This window comes from Puma concolor, chromosome A2 (assembly GCF_028749965.1).
Source record: "Puma concolor isolate L17-30 chromosome A2, mPumCon1.1.hap2, whole genome shotgun sequence".
Classification (NCBI taxonomy): domain Eukaryota; kingdom Metazoa; phylum Chordata; class Mammalia; order Carnivora; family Felidae; genus Puma; species Puma concolor.
The window spans coordinates 100,683,615-100,701,355 of record NC_141668.1 but is presented as its reverse complement, the minus strand read 5'-3'; the positions used below and the strand labels follow the sequence as shown (position 1 = coordinate 100,701,355).

Genomic DNA, 17,741 nt, shown 5'->3' with positions numbered 1-17,741 from the left:
AAAATTTGCCCTGAAAGCCCTAACTGTGCAATAACACAAAAACATTTTCTCTATAGTCCCAGAGAGGGACATTTCACTAGGATAACAAGTCACTCTGTCAGGAGGACATGCAGTCATAAATTTGTCTATGTCTAACAACAGAACTACAAAAATACATGAAAGCAATAAATAATTAAAGGAATAAATAGAAAACCCCATGACCATAATCATGTATCTTAATATACCTCAGCAATTTATGTAGCAGTAGATTTTTCAAAAATCATCAGAGACATAAAAATCTGAACACTATCAGCTACCTATTTAAGAATATTGCTGAGGGGCGCCTGGGTGGCGCAGTCGGTTAAGCGTCCGACTTCAACCAGGTCACGATCTCACGGTCCGTGAGTTCGAGCCCCGCGTCGGGCTCTGGGCTGATGGCTCGGAGCCTGGAGCCTGTTTCCGATTCTGTGTCTCCCTCTCTCTCTGCCCCTCGCCCGTTCATGCTCTGTCTCTCTCTGTCCCAAAAATAAATAAACGTTGAAAAAAAAATTTAAAAAAAAAAAAAAAAAAAGAATATTGCTGGGGCTCCCGGGTGGCTTAGCCCATTGGGCATCAAACTTCGGCTCCAGTCATGATCTCTCAGTCATGATCTCTCAGTCCGTGGGTTCAGGCCCCATGTTGGGCTCTGTGTGAACAGCTCAGAGCCTGCAGCCTGCTTCAGATTCTGTGTCTCCCTCTCTCTCTCTCTCTCCTCCCCCACTCGTGCTCACTCTCTCAAAAATAAATGTTAAAAAAAAATTGAAAAAAAGAAGAATATTTCTGTTTCTCTTGAGAAAGACTACCAGCAGTGAAAAAGGATACTTGTTTCTGTAGCTCCTAGCAGCATGGGGACTTCATATTTTTCAATGTTATTATTTGTTAATCTGATAAGGCAAACCATGGTACTTGTATTTATTTTCTTTTCGATAATTTCTAAGTGATTGAATATTTTTGATTTTTCCTTTTTAAAAAGTACATCAATAATTTTATATCTATTTCTGTATTATTGTAGTCTTTTTGTATTATATTGTTTTCTATTACAGTTATTTCCCCCTGGTCATTAATTTTTGAATCATCTTTTTCTTATATTCTTTAACTTGTAGAAGTTAACATTTAGTTGAATCCATCTTTTTTTGTTTAGTCTAATCCATCTTTTTAAAAATTTTTATTTTAAATTTTTTTTTCAACGTTTTTTATTTATTTTGGGGACAGAGAGAGACAGAGCATGAACGGGGGAGGGGCAGAGAGAGAGGGAGACACAGAATCGGAAACAGGCTCCAGGCTCCGAGCCATCAGCCCAGAGCCCGACGCGGGGCTCGAACTCACGGACCGCGAGATCGCGACCTGGCTGAAGTCGGACGCTTAACCGACTGCGCCACCCAGGCGCCCCAAAAATTTTTATTTTAGAGAGACAGCGCAAGCAGGGGAGACGGGGGGAGAGAGAGAGAGAAAGAATCTTAAATAGGCTCCATGTTCAGTATGGACTGGATGCGGGACTTAATCCCACGACTCCGGGATCATGACCTGAGCCAAAATCAAGAGTTGGATGGTCAACCGACTGAGTCCCCCAGGTGCCCCAAATCCGTCTTTTTTTAAGAAATAGTTTTTCCTTTGGTTTCTTTTTTTTTTTTTTTAATTTTTTTTTTCAACGTTTTTATTTATTTTTGGGACAGAGAGAGACAGAGCATGAACGGGGGAGGGGCAGAGAGAGAGGGAGACACAGAATCGGAAACAGGCTCCAGGCTCTGAGCCATCAGCCCAGAGCCTGATGCGGGGCTCGAACTCACGGACCGCGAGATCGTGACCTGGCTGAAGTCGGACGCTTAACCGACTGCGCCACCCAGGCGCCCCAAGTTTTTCCTTTGGTTTCTACAACTTATTTTTTATAATTTTACCAATGACTTATAGTCCATATAGGGCATTATCTCTATAACCAATGAAGCATTGAAATGGGCCAAGTAATATGATTACTGTCTCGTGTTCTGACAAGTTAGACTACTAAAGTATTTATTACAATATTACCCTACTCTTATGCAATTTAAATTTAGTCTTCTTTTTGGTTCTCAGATCATTCATAATTTCACAAGGCGAATCCAGACCAAAATCAAAGATCTTCTACAGCAAATGGAAGAGGGGCTCAAGACAGCTGATCCACATGATTGCTCTGCTTATACTGGTTGGACAGGTGAGAATATAGGGTATAGTTAATTGATGTTCTGTTTGGGGATTACAATTGTAACATTTGAATTTAAAATTTGCTTCTTTTAAAGTGGTAAAGTTTTATACCCTTTAAACAAAATCTTGAACTTCTTCAGTGATGAGATACTTTGGAATTTTATTTCTAAAGAAATCTTTTCTGCCTGAAATTTGAACTTTGGTATGTAGTATGTCATATTTTTATAGCATTATTTATTTGACCTAATATATGGGTATCTATGAAAATGTATAATAAGAGATAACTTGCTGTAGGTTCAGTTTTTTATTTGCCTTTACACTTTGATCTTTGTGACAAGTTGTGGTATATGATTTCTCCATTGTACCTAAACTATTTAACCTATTGCTTGTACCCATTTGATTCATTTAGACACATAAAGATTCTGCTTTTGAATTTAGTGATAATAATTGAATAAGCAACCAGTAATACACTTTACATCCAAAAACTTAATTTCAAAATTAGCTTGCCTTAACTAATCTTTATATTCTTATTATTTTACCATGTAGCCAGAACATTATGATAACTATTTAGGGAGTATAAGGAAATAAAGACCTTCTTCTGAGGGATTAGACTACAGTATGATTAGTGCCAATAATAATTTTCATATTGATTTATAGCCTTTGCTAAACTTTTATAGTTTAGTCAATGAACAGCATAGACATAAGTATACATGTTAGAATACTGAGAACCGATACGATACCTGCTTTTGCAATACACAATCGAAAAGGCCCTAATTTTTTTTATTTGTGTTTATTTTTATATTTATTTCTGTGGTGCTTTATTTATATTTGCCTATTATGAATACAACATTTACATAAATTTCATTACAATTAAATTTTTCAAACTTTTAAACCCAGGAAGACATGGAGTTAGTTCAACTTATACAGCCAAAGAAATTTATCTTAATATAAATTTAGATAATTTTGGCTAACTTGAAGTAAATTCAAAGAAGGATATCTTGAAAGGAAAAACAACATAGTTACTCTTAGCACAGATTTTCCCTAAAACACCTTTTTCTTTTTTCTTTTCTTTTATTTCAAAGTTTTATTTAAATTTTACTTAGTTAACATATAGTGTAATAATGGTTTCAGAAGTATAATTTAGTGATTCATCACTTACATATAACACCCAGTGCTTATCACAAATGCTCTCCTTAATGCCCATCACCCATTTACCCTACCTACCCTCCCACCCCCCCGCCCCCCCCCCCCCCCGCCCATCAACAACCCTCAGTTTATTCTCTATAGTTAAGAGTCTCTTACGGTTTCCTTTACTCTCTCTTTTTTTTCCCCTTTCCCTTATGTTCATCTGTATTATTTCTTAAATCCCACATATGAGGGAAATCATACAGTATTTAATCTTTCTCTGACTGACTTATTTTGCTTAGCATAATACATGCTAGCTCCATCCATCTCATTGCAAATGGCAAGATTTCATTCTTTTTAGGCTAATGTCCCATTGTGTGTGTATATATGTGTGTGTGTGTGTGTGTGTGTGTGTGTGTGTGTGTGTGTGTGTGTGTATCACATCTTTTTTGTTTTAAACATATGTTTTGAAGTAGTTTTTGTTGTTTAGTTCAAAATTTTAGTTAAATTCTAGTTAGTTAACATATAGTATAATATTGGTTTTAAGAGTAGAATTTAGTGGTTCATCACTTACATATAACACCCAGTGCTCATCCCAACATGAGATGCCTTCCTTAATACCCATCACCCATTTAACCCATTTCCCCACCCACCTTCCCTCCAGCAAACCCTCAGTTTGTTCTTTATAGTTAAGAGTCCCTTATGGTTTGTTTCCCTCTCCCTTTTTATTTTCTCTTTTCCCTATGTTCATCTGTTTTGTTTCTTAAATTCCACATATAAGTAATAAGTCTTTTACTTAAAATATTTCCTCTTGTTGAAATAGGAGTTTTAATTTTATTAGGTCCTAAATGCTAATTTTAATATCCAATTTTAGGTCCTAATTTTATTAGGTCCTAAATGCTATGCATCAGAAACACTCAGAGGGCTTTATAATAAACAAAATATTATGAGCCTTCATCCCAAAATGACAAAATGAGGATCTTAGGTGGAGGAGTCCAAGAATCAATATTTCTTAAAAATCCTCTTTTATTGTCATCTTTTAGAATCACTGATAGAGCTATGATAGAGGTATTTGGTGTGAATGATTAAAAGTAATATTTAGGACTCTGGGATTCAGGTAGCACTATGGAATGTATTTACACGCATGCTTCTCCTATCTTGTCTCCTAAAACTGTATAATCAAGAAGAATGAATGAAGTACCCACAATTTAATTTTTAGGCAAAATTGTGAGATAGAGAATACACCAAATAATAATGGATGAAAAATAAATCGAACCCAAAATGACTGTGGAAAACCACAATGGTGTCCAGGTGAAGAAAGCCAAAGGACCCATGGGTGGCAAGTTGTATTCTGCAATTCCCCGTCTCCCAAATCAAGAAATAATTATTCTCAGAAGGATGAGACACCCAGAGAGGGAGTTTTTGCAGGCATATGAGTATGAAGTGGGCAAGGAAGAGAGGCAAAAAAAAAAAAAAAAGGTATGGAGAGTATATAGGGAACAGAGGTTATAGAATTTAAAATAATTTTTAACGTTTATTTATTTGTAAGAGAGAGACAGATTGGGGGGGGGGGGGGGCAGAGAGAGAAGGAGACACAGAATCTAAAGCAGGCTCCAGGCCCTGAGCTATCAGCACAGAGCCTGACGCAGGGCTCAAACCCATGAACCACAAGATCATGACCTGAGCTGAAGTTGGACGCTTAACCAACTGAGTCACCCAGGTGTCCTGAGGTTACAGAATTTTTTAAAAACCATTCCAAAAAGAGGGATTGTTTTATAAGGCAGGAACTGCATCCCTGGTGGCACTGCTAATTGTGTAGGTAAGGAAGGAAACATCAGTGATAGGAGCCCTTATGAAACCAGAATGGGTATGCGAATCAAAGGAAATCTGGTCACCCCAAGTCACCATATACGAATAAAGTTTGTCACTTAATAAGAAGAGGATGCCCTTGAGATGAAGGCTTTTTTAGCTGGGAAAGATATCCTCATCCTTTCCCTCATTTAGAGAATCTTCCTGTTAATAATAGTTGATTGAGAAAAATTCATCTAATTCAAACTTAAGGAAAAAATTCAATTGTATACATAATATTAGAAAAAGCAGGAATATCACATGTTGTTAATAGAAGAAAAAACATCAGGAAGATACCATTACAATGTGGAGAAAATTTGCAGCATTTTCAACAGTGATTTTGGAACCTACTTAAGCAATTGGGTCACAAAGCAGAACCAAGGGAACTCAAAAAAGAGATGGAAAGACAATAAAATAATGTGAAGCTGAATAGTGATACTACAGAAAGCACAGCAATACCATAAAAATGGAAAAAAAAAACCATAAAATGAAGAGAGAGTTCTAGTTTCTGGTCTGGGATGCAATGACTTTAGAAGTTGCCACTGCACCCTAACAAGTAAAAATCTGAACAAACTGAGAGAAACAGTTGTTACAGCCGTCAGTATGGTGAGGTCATAGAACAAATGGCTACACCAAAAATAGAAGAGATAAACAGGGAGAGATAGAAAAATCACAGTTTACCAGAGAACAGATCCACAAGAAGAAACCTCCATGGGAAGCTGTGTGGGGAAAAGAAATTTAAACTTTAACTGATGAATTTCTAGAGGTCGAGTCTGAACGAATACGAGAGTACAAAAGCCTCTAGGTAGACCCAGTTATGAGGAGGCTTCCACACTTTTTTGTGAGGTCAACTCCGGGAGATCTCTCAGGTCCTCACTGTGGATACTGGAGAACAATCCCTTTGTGCTTCTGGAAAGGGGAGGGAAAAGGAACCATTCTGAAATATGCCAGAGCAATCTTTTTCATAACAAGACCAGCCCTCAGGAGAAAAGTTTTTACCAGAGCCTTACCCACTGGAGTTTTATTGAACCCAGACTTCCCTGGGGAAAGGGAAATACCCAACTCCACCCCCCTTATAACTATCCTGTCCAGCCTACAGAGAAGAAAACACTGAGAAGCTCTAGTGAAGTTCATAGTCCAGGGGCATAGACTCACAAAAAGACTAAGACCTAATCATAGAACCATAGAAAGCTCCCACTCCCCTATTCCTTACTACCACATCACTAAAGGACTAGATACTGCAGTTTCTTTTACCCAGTACATTATATTTACCTTGCATAAAAAATGCAAGGAATGGGGCACTTGGGTGGCTCAGTGGTTAAGCATCAGACTCTTGAATTTGGCTCAGGTCGTGATCTCATGCTTTGTGAGTTAAAGCCCAACATCAGGCTCCATGCTGACAGTGTGGAACCTGCTTGGGATTCTCTCTCCCCGCCTCACTGCTCCTTCCCCACTTGTACACTCTCTCTCTCTATCAAAATAGAAGAATAAACTTAAAAAAAATTACCAGGAATACTAAAAGGCAAAAAAATAAAATAAAACATTTTGAAGTGAGTAAATAAACATCAGACCTAAAATCAGATATAGCAGGAATGTTAGCATTATCAAACCAGGAATTTTCAAATACTATGATTAATATGTTAAGGATTTTAGTGAAACAAGTAAACATGCAAGAATAATAATGTAAGTAGAGAGATGGAAATTCTTTTTTTTTTAAGTTCTTATGTAAATTCCTGTTACCAGAAGTCCTAACTAATGCAATGAAACAATAAAAGGAAATAAAAAAGTATACAGATTGGGAAGGAAGAAATAAATCTGCCCCTGCAGATGGCATTATCATTCTATGTAGAAAATCAGAAATAACCTAGGGGCTCCTGGGTGGCTCAGTTGGTCAACTCTTGATTTTGGCTCATGTTATGATCCCAGGCCCAGGGTCATGAGATCAAGCCCCACATCAGGCTCTGTGCTGGGCATGGAGCCTGCTTGAGTTGCTACTCTCTCTCCCTCTCTGTCTTTCCCTCACCTGCTTTCACTCTCTTGCTCTCTCTAAAAAAATAATAATAAAATAATAAAAAATCAATAAGCACTTATTGCAAAGTTGCAGGATATGAGGTTAATATACAAAAACGAGTTCACTTCACTATATAAAAACAATGAATAAGTGGAATTTGAAATTCAAGCCCAATATCATATATATTAACACCCCCCCCAATGAAATAGGTATAAATTTAACAAAGTATGTACAAAGCCTACATGAGGTAAACTACAAGTGTCCTATGAATGATATCAAAGGAGAACTAAATAAATAGAAAGATAGTCCATGTTCATGGATAGGAAGACTCAATATTGTCTTTTTTTTTTTTTCACCTTGATATATAGATTCAATGCAATGGCAGTTAAAATTGGAGCAAGTTATTTTGTGGATATTGACAAGCTAATTCTAATGTTTATATGGAAAGGCAAAATATCCAGAATAGCCAACTCAGTATTAAAAGAACAAAGTTGGAGGAGTGTTACTACCTGAAAGTAGGACTTGCTATAAAGCTACAATGATCAAAACAGTGTGGGACTGGTGCAAGAACAGACAAACGGGTGTCTGGGTGGCTCAGTCAGTTAAGCATCTGACTCTCGATTTTGACCTCAGGGTCGTGAAATCGAGCCCCACATGTAACAGTCTCCATGCTGAGTGTGGAGCCTGCTTGGGATTTTTTTTTCTCTCTCTCCCTCTGTCCCTGTACTCTGCTCATGCTCTTTCATAAAATAAACTTTTTTTTTTTTTTAAGAACAATAGACAAATAGATGGATAGAGTAGAATAGAGAGCCTAGAAATGGACTTGCTTAAATGTAGTTTAGCAAATATAGTCCACTGGTCTTTGACAAAGAGGTAAAAGTAATACAGTGGAGCAAAGATAGTCATTTTAACCAGTGATGCTGGCACAACTGGGCATGCACATGCAACAAATTACTTTAGACACCTTTCAAAAAACAGAATTCACTCAAAATGGATCATAAGCCTAGATGGAAAATGGAAAATGATAAAGCTAGATGATAACATAGATGAACACCTAGATGGCCTTTTTATATATGACACCAAAGGCATGATTCATGAAAGAAATAAATGATAAACTGGCCTTTGTTAGAATTAAAAACTGCTCTGAGAAAGATAATGTCAAGAGAATGGGAAGACAAGCCACAGACAAGGAGAAAGTATTTGCAAAAGACATTTTTGGATTTTTATGGAATATGTACAAAGACCTCTTACTACTCAATTAGAAACAAACAAAGAAACAACCCTATTACAAAATGTGCAAAAAAACTGAAAGGACCTCACCAAAGAAGATAATACAGATGGGAAATAAGTATATGAAAAGATGTTTAACATGTTATTAAGTGATTGTCAAAATCCAAAACGCTGACGATACCAATTCCTGGTCATAATGTGGAACAGAACTCTTATTGCTAGTATATATTTAGTTCCCCTTTCTCCACATCCTCACCAACATCTGTTGTTTCCTGAGTTAATCATAGGCATTCTGACAGGTATGAGGTGGTATCTCATTGTGGTTTTGATTTGTATTTCCCTGATGATGAGTGATGTTGAGCATCTTTTCATGTGTCTGTTGGCCATCTGGATGTCTTCTTTGGAAAAATGTTGTTCATGTCTTCTGCCCATTTCTTCACTGGGTTATTTGTTGAGTGTTGAGTTTGATAAATTCTTCATAGATTTTGGATACTAACCCTTTATCTGATATGTCGTTTGCACATATCTTCTCACATTCTGTCAGTTGCCTTTTAGTTTTGTTGATTGTTTCCTTCAGTGTGCAGAAGTTTTTTATCTTGATGAGGTCCCAATAGTTCATTTTTGCTTTTATTTTTCTTGCTTCCGGAGACATGCCAAGTAAGAAGTTGCTGCAGCTTGGTGGGAATGCAAACTGGTGCGGCCACCCTGGAAAACAGTATGGAGGTTCCTCAGAAAATTAAAAATAGAACTACCCTATTACCCAGCAATTACACTACTACATATTTACCCAAAGGATACAAAATGCTGATTTGAAGGGGCATATGCACCCCAATGTTTATAGTAGCACTATCAACAATAGCCAAATTATGGAAAGAGCCCAAGTGTCCATCGACTGATGAATGGATAAAGAAGATGTGTGTGTGTATATATATATATATATATATATACACACACACACAATGGAATACTACTTGGTGATGAAAAAGAATGAAATCTTGCCATTTGCAACAACATGAGTGGAACTAGAAAGTATTATGCTAAGCGAAATAAGTCAGTCAGAGAAAGAACAAACTGAGGGTTGCTGGAGGGATGGTTGGTGGGGGAATGGGTAAAACAGGTGATAGGCATTAAGGAGGGCACTCTTTGGGATGAGCACTGGGTGTCATGTATAAGAGATGAATCGCCGGGTTCTACTCCTAAAGCCAAGACTACACTTTATGTTAACTAATTTGAATTTGAATTAAAAAAAAAAAAGAAAAGAAAAAAAAGAATTTTGAAATAAACAGAAGAATATGCATCAGAGACTGAATAAGCAACTCTAAGCCTAACATAAAGTTGCTATCTGGCCATTTACAAAAAAAAAAAAAAAAAAAAAATAGGTCCCAACCCTATAGTGGAGAACTAGCTAAAATATTGAGGAAACACAGGCATAAGCTTATAGTAACGTTGATTACTTATAATCATAGACTTAAGATTCAAACAAGTTGCAGATAGGGAAAGAAGACACAGAAACATGATAAATGAAATGGGGAAACAATTGAAACCAAGGAAATTTTAGAAACCACGTTTCTTTTCACTGTGTATAAATTTATTTCACAATATGTGTGAAATGGATAATTCTCGTGAATATATAATCTACTAAATCTCAGCCTAGAAGAGGTAGAACATCTAAAAAGACAACTTCCAAACAAAAATTTGAGACACATTGCTTGCTTGATAAGGAATTCAAATTAATTGTTTTGAAGGTGCTCAATAAGCTGCCAGAAAACACAGAATGAAATCAGGTAAACAATACATAAAAAGTTTAACAGAGAGATAGAAACCATAAAAAAAAAAAAAATCAAAGAGGAATTGGGGAGCTGAAGAATACGATGAATGAAATGGAAAAATGCAGTTGAAAGCACCAACAGCAGAATGAGGCAAGTGGAACAAAAGAATCTGTGAACTTAAAGGCAGGATCATTTATACTTATCCAGTCAGAGGAGAAAAAAGTAAAAAGAATGAAAAAAGAGTGAGAAAGCCTCTGTGAATTATGGGATATCATCAGGTGAAACAGTGTATGCATTAGAGCAAGGAATTAGCAGCAAGGAATGAAGCCAGAGGTATCATTCTGATTTCATAATATATTGCAACGTTATAGTAATCAAAGCAATATAATACTGGCATGAAAACAGACACAATAGCTGAATGGGACAGAATCGAGAAGACAGAAATAAACCTATGCATAAATGGCTAATAATCCTTGACAAAGGCAACAAGAAAATCATCTCTTCAATAAATTGTATCGGGAAAACTGGAGAGCCACATTCAACATAATGAAACTGGACCCCTATCTTTCACCACTCTCAAAAATTAGCTCACAATGGATTAAAGGCTTTAAATATAATGCCTGAAAACTCCTAGAAAAATATGTAGGGGAAAAGCTCCTTGACATGGATCTTAACAGTGATTATTTGTATATGACACCAAAAGCATAGGCAACAAAAGAAAAAATAAACAGGTGGTACTACATCAAACAAAGGATTCTGCACAGCAAGGGAAGCAATCAATAAAAACGTAACTCACAGATAGGGAGAAAATATTTGCAAACCATGTTTATGCTAAGGTGTCAGTATCCAGAATATATAAGAAACTTATACAACTCAATAGCAAAAATTATAATGGTAATAAATAATAACAATAATAATGATGGTGATGATGATGATAATAGTAATGATTTAATTAAAATGGGCCAAGGACGTGGGTGGATAGTTTCTCAAAGAAGGCTTATACAACTGGCTGACACATACACAAAAAAGTATTCAACTTCACTAATTATCAGGAAATGCAAATCAAGACCATAATAAGATATCACCTCACACCTATTAAGATGGCTTTTATCAAAATTAGAAGAGATGACAAATGTTGCCAAGGACGTGGTGTAAGGGGAACCCTAGTACACTGTTGGTGAGAATGTAAATCAGTGCCACCATTATGGAAAACACAGGATGGAGGTTCCTCAAAAAATTAAAAATAGAACTACCAGATGATCCAGCAATTCCACTTCTGGGTATTTTCCAAAGGAAAAACTTAACTCAAAAAGATGTATGTACCCCTATAGTCATTGGAGCATTATTCACAATAGCCACGAGATGGAAACAACCTTAGTACATACCGATGGTTAAATGGGTAAAGAAGTTGTGATACCTACCGATATCTAAATCTACATCTACATCTATACCTACATCTGCATGGATGTAATGGAACATTATTAAGTCATGAGAAAGAACGAAATCCTGTCATTTGTGGCAACATGGGTGGTCCTAGAGGACATTATATGAAGTGAAATAAACGAGACAGAAAGGAAAAAATTCAGTGATCTCACATATATGTAAATTCTAAAAAAAAAGGAATTGAGCTCATAGAGACAGAGTTCAGTGGTGATTACCAGGGCTGGGGTGGGGAAAATGGGAGAGGTGGTGGTCAAAGACTACAAACCTTCAGTTATAAGACATGTCCGTTCTTCAGATGTAATGTACAGCATTGTAACTATAGTTCATAATACCGTATTATATAATTGTAATTTGCTAAGAGTAGATCATAAGTGTTCTCATCACACACTTTAAATAAATGGTATGCGAGGTGGTAGATGTGCTAACCTGGTTGGGGTAATATTTTCACAATGCATGAGTATATCAAATCACTCTGTTGTACACTTACATATACACAATTTTGTCAGTTTTATCTTAGTAAAACTAGGGGAAAACAAACAACAAACAAAAAAAGACCATTTCCTTAAAAGAACAGGAAATCCCAGTGCTACTTTTTTTGTGGCACTACATCAAAACAAAAAGCTTTTGCATAGCAAAGGAAACAGTCAACAAAACTAAAAGACAGCCTATTGTATGGGAGGAGATATTTGCAAATGACATATCTGATAAAGGGTTACTATCAGAAGTATATCAAGAACTTAAACAGCTCAACACCAAATAAACAAATAATCCAATTAAAAATGGGCAGAAGACATGAACAGACATTTCTCCAAAGAAGACATCCAGATGGTCAGATGATCAACAGACACATGAAAAAATGCTCAACATCACTAATTATCAGGGAAATGCAAATCTTAACAGCAAGGAGACATCACCTGACACCTGTCAGAATGGCTAAAATCAAAAACACAAGAAACTAGTGTTGGCAAAGATGTGGAGAAAAAGGAACCCTCTTGCACTGTTGATAGTACAAACTGGTGCAGCCACTCTGGAAATGGTATGAAGTTTCCTCAAAAAATTAAAAATAGAATTACCATATGATGCAATAATTTCACTACTTGAGTATTTATCCAAAGAAAACAAAACACTAATTTCAAAAGATAACATGCATGCCTATGTTTATTGCAGCACCATTTACAATAGCCAAATTATGAAGCAGCCCAAGTGTCCATCAATAGATGAGTGGATAAAGAAGATGTGGTATATACATATATATATGTATATATGTATATATACACACACATATATATGTGTGTGTGTATACACACATATATATTTGTATATATGTGTGTATATACACATATATATATATTTGTATATATATATGTACACATACGTACAATGGAATATTAGCCATAAAACAGAATGAGATCTTGCCATCTGCAACAACATGGATAGATCTAGAAGGTATAATGCTAAGTGAAATAAATCAGAGAAAGACAAATACCATATGATTTCATTCATATGTGCAATTTAAGAAACTAAACAAACAAAGGAAATCAAGACAAACCAAAAAAAAAAGAAGAAGAAGAAGAAGAAAAAGAACCAGACTCTTAACTACAGAGATGGAGATGGTTACCAGAGGGGAGGTGGTGGGGGAGGGGCGTGAAATAGGTAATGGAGATTAAGGAGTGCAGTTGTGATGAGCAGTGAATAATGTATGGAATTGTTGAATCACTATATTGTACACCTGAAACTAATATAACACTGTACCTTAACTGTACTGGAATTAAAAATAAAATAATAAAAAAAGAACAGGAAGTCTCAGTGTTCCTTTTTTTTTTCCTTTGCTCCTTTGAAATGTTTCAAAAGATAGGAAAATAAGGAATACTTCCTGTTATTTTATGAAGCAAGGATAATACTGGTACCAAAACTGACATAAATATTTACCAAAAAAAATAACCACAGCTCAGTCTCCCTTACTAATTATTAATTTGATAGTTATAATGCTACTTTGGCTTATAAAATAGGTTTATATATTTTAGATGTTTATACTGAAGTTTTCAAGGGCAGAAAGTTAGGATGTCTTTTAAAAAAAAATAGTTTGCCTGTCATTTACTTTAAAATGTTTAAACAGTGGAGTGCCTGGGTGTCTCAGTCAACTGAGTGGTCAACTCTTGATTTTGGCTCCGGTCACGATCTCAGGGTTGTGAGATTGAGCCCTGTGTCGGGCTCCGTGCTGAGCATGGAGCCTGCTTAAGATTCTCCCTCTCCTTCTCCCTCCCTCCCTCCCTCTCTCACTCTCCCTCTCTCCATCTGCCACATTCCCCTGCTTGCTTGTTCTTGCTCATAACTAACTAACGAAAGAAAGAAAGAAAAGAAAGAAAGAAAGAAAGAAAGAAAGAAAGAAAGAAAGAAAGAAAGAAAGAAAGAAAGAAAGAAAATATTTAAGCATTGAATACACATAACTATAGGTTTTTAGGGTCACAAGCTGACCACATCATCATTCTATTTTTACGGATTTCTCAGTCAATCATGAAGTACTTATTTGTAAACCTTCTATAGTGATTATGTTTGAAATTTGTAACTTTTAACTTGCTTTCTATGTTTATAATGTCAATTTTTTGAATACAAAAAAACCTTAACTCTAGGAGTTCATAAGCAATTCATATGGAAGGCTATTTTTTCTAGGCTTACAAATATGGTGCTTTTATAGCTGTTCGACTTAAAAGCTTTAAAGAAATGAGTAATAAGAAAAGGTCTTTTCAAATATATGTAGAGAGAGAGATGTTAAGAATTTGAAAGGGAAGTAGGATACCCTGAAATGGAGAGTTAAAGAAAAAAGAAACTACCTATTTAGAGAAATGTAAAAAGCAAAATGCATAGTGTGCCATACAGAGATGTTGAATGACCATGCTGTGTCGTGCACGTGAAACTGCTGTGACATTGTGTGCCAGCTATAGTCAAGTGAAAAAATTAAAGCAAAATAAAAAATAATAGAAATGAGAGTGGACATTAGACAAAGAACATAATATTAGAGAATCCCAGTTGAAACATGAATAAATATTTTGTGTGTCCTTTTCAGCATCATATCATTTCCATCAATACTTTTTCTGTAATATATTTCAGTAAGTATATATTTATACAGATTCATTTCTTTTACTTAGCTGTCATAGTGACTAGGGTCCAGGAATAATAGCAGGCTTTCAGAAGCCGAACAGGTCATCCTCTATAGGTTTCCAGAAAAAGGCTCCTCTCTGGTTCACTTGAGTGCCTGGATTTGTTCCTTAATCTAAAATAGGAAGGTTGTTGGGGCACCTGGGTGGCTCAGTTGGTTGAACGTCTGACCTCAGCACAGATCATGATCTCGTGGTTCGTGGGTTCAAGCCCCGCGTGGGGCTCTGTGCTGACAGCGCAGAGCCTGGAGCCTTCTTTGGATTCTGTGTTCCCTTCTCTCTCTGCCCCTCCCCCCGCTCACCTCTGTCTCTCTCAAAAATAAAAACATTAAAAAATATTTTTTTAAATAGGAAGGTTACATACGTGATAAACTCTGTCTTCTGTGTTCATTACCTTACTCTGCATCAGATAGCTAGTCTGTAAACAGTGAGTTGATCACTGGTTGGTTGGTCATTTGGATATGTTGGTCACTAAAGAAATTGAAAAATTGTGAGAAATAGGAAAATTGGAAAGAAGAGGGTATAAAATTTAGAAAGTGATAATTTAATTTAGGATGAGATAGGAGGAAACGATTATATGAGAAGTAAAAAGGATCCAAGTTAGCTTAAAATACAGAGGAGAAGGGATAAGATCTTAAAATGAATGTACAGAAAATGGGAATGCGTGGGAAGTCATACATTTTACCTTGTCTAGGAGGTATTGAATCACTATCAGAGCAATTAGTAGGATAATGGATTTAAACTTGGTTTAGCCTTTTCTACCCTGAGTTTTTTTTTTTTTTTCTGTTTTTATTTTCCTTTTTTTTTTTTTTTTTAACTTGAGAGACAGAACGGTAGAGAAAGCACGAGTGGAGGAGGGGCAGGTAGAGAGAGAAAGAAAGAGAGAGAGACTCCCAAGCAGGCTCCACTCTGTCAACGTAGAGCCCAATGTGGGGCTCGATCCCACGAACCATGAGATGATGGCCTGAGCTGAAATCCTGCATCAGACACACAACTGACTGAGCCACCCAGCACCCCATCTTTCTGTTTTTAAAAGATGTATCATGTGTAATTTGTTGGACGAGGCTCCTTCAGAAACAGGTTTTATGTAGTTTTTCGTGTAATCATAAAATAATATCCTGAAGGTGAAAAAGAAAGGTAATAATGCTTTTCTTTGGGGGTGGGGCATTATTCTAGGCATAGCCCTTTTATACCTGCAGCTGTACCGGGTCACATGTGACCAGACCTACCTGCTCCGATCCCTGGATTATGTAAAGAGAACACTTCGGAATCTAAATGGCCGCAGGGTCACTTTCCTGTGTGGAGATGCTGGACCCCTTGCAGTAGGAGCTGTGGTGTATCATAAACTCAAAAGTGATTGTGAGTCCCAGGAATGCATCACAAAGTGAGTTTTTAAAACTGGAAGTATTTTCTCTAAATTCTCAATTCAAGGTGTTGCTGTAGAAAGATATTCAAAAAGGAAATTATTTTTTAATTCATCTCTTGTTGCAAACAGGCCTTTCCAAGAAGTGAAGAGGTTATATATTAATTGGAACATAACGATAAGATCACATGTCTCCTTTCTATCCAAGCCTGTGTCTGCCTTCATTTGGGGAGCAATAAACATGTTACTTCATATTACTTTAATCTTTTCCTAAGTAATCTTGGTTGCCTTCATTGCATGAAAATTAGTGTCTATGCCTTAGGTTCGCTATCATAACTAAGTTATTTTTAGGTTCAATTGTTTTGGAACAATTAGTGTAAAACTTTTATTGTACCTAAAATAATTGGTTTATATTCTCTTTTGAAGAGGGAGAAATCAGGGCTCACGCCCGTGGTCTGGTGGAGTGTGTGGCACATGCTAGTTGGTTGATGTTTTTTGAAAGACAGAATGACTCAGGCTAGTTCCCAAGCATTGACTACATTTTAGTACTCTTTTCTTTTAAATTTTAAATCATTCTGGATTTTAAAATTGAATATCATCCCTTACATCATTTAGACTAGATGTAAAGGTAGACTTTTTTTTTTTTTATTCTGAGAGAGAGCAGGAGACGGGCAGAGAGAGAGGGGGAGAGAGAGTCCCAAGCATGGTCTGCAGGGTTAGCACAGAGCCTGATGCAGGGCTTGAACTCAGGAACTGTGATATCGTGACCTGGGCCAAAGTCGGGCGCTTAACTGACTGAGCCCCCCCAGGCATCCCTAAAGGTAGATATTTTGAACCGAAGGGTGTTTTGTTATTAATTTGATATCTGAGAGAGAAATTAGTGTAGTGGAAAAGTTTTGGTTGTTTGGGTGGGTGGGTTTGTTTTTTGTTTTTTTTTTTTTTTCAGTATGTTGTAAAATCGGTTTTAAATTTAAAGTAACAGGTAATTCCTAAAGTGATGGGGTTATTGACAGTTTCAGGAAGAGGTATCTCAGACACTGTCCGGGAAAACAGAATTTTTCTTGTTGGGTAGACTTCTGCAGCTCCAGAAGACGATTGTGTGCCGAGATTCGGACCTTCCCGATGAGCTGCTGTATGGACGGGCAGGTTATCTGTATGCCTTACTCTACCTGAACACAGAGATCGGCCCGGGCACCGTGTGTGAGTCAGCTATTAAAGAGGTACAGTGGGGTTGCCGGCAACGGTGGGTGCGCGCTCCTGTCTACCATCCCAGCCTGTCAGCACAGAGCAGCATTAGTGGCTGGACTCTGCTTCTGGGTAGCAGTAATTTCTTAAGGGATGTCATAAAATCACTGAATAGCTCCTCTTTTTCCTTTCTAGGTACGTTTTGTAAAAACCTGTCCTCTTAGGCCACTATTAATTCACCTGTTTTTACTAGAACCAAACAACAGCATCTCTCAAAAGATAGGATGTTTATTTCTGGTCATGAGGTATCTGAACTGGTTAGGCAGTCCTGGGAATATGGCTAAGGATCCAGGTTCTTCTGTCCTGTTCTGCCATGTCCTAGGGGCAGGCCCTTATATGCAAGACCCAAGCTACTTGAG

General features: G+C 36.8%; 1 protein-coding gene across 1 annotated transcript in view; it reads left to right on the top strand.

Annotated features, from left to right (window-relative positions):
* The window catches only part of LANCL2 (LanC like glutathione S-transferase 2), a 58,680-nt gene that overhangs the window by 23,839 nt on the left and 17,100 nt on the right, over positions 1-17,741 (top strand). Inside the window, exons 2-4 of the mRNA XM_025922918.2 lie at positions 2,086-2,203; positions 15,951-16,158; positions 17,210-17,357. Of these exons, the coding sequence (XP_025778703.2) occupies positions 2,086-2,203; positions 15,951-16,158; positions 17,210-17,357 (474 nt within the window). The remainder of the gene's footprint in view (positions 1-2,085; positions 2,204-15,950; positions 16,159-17,209; positions 17,358-17,741) is intronic.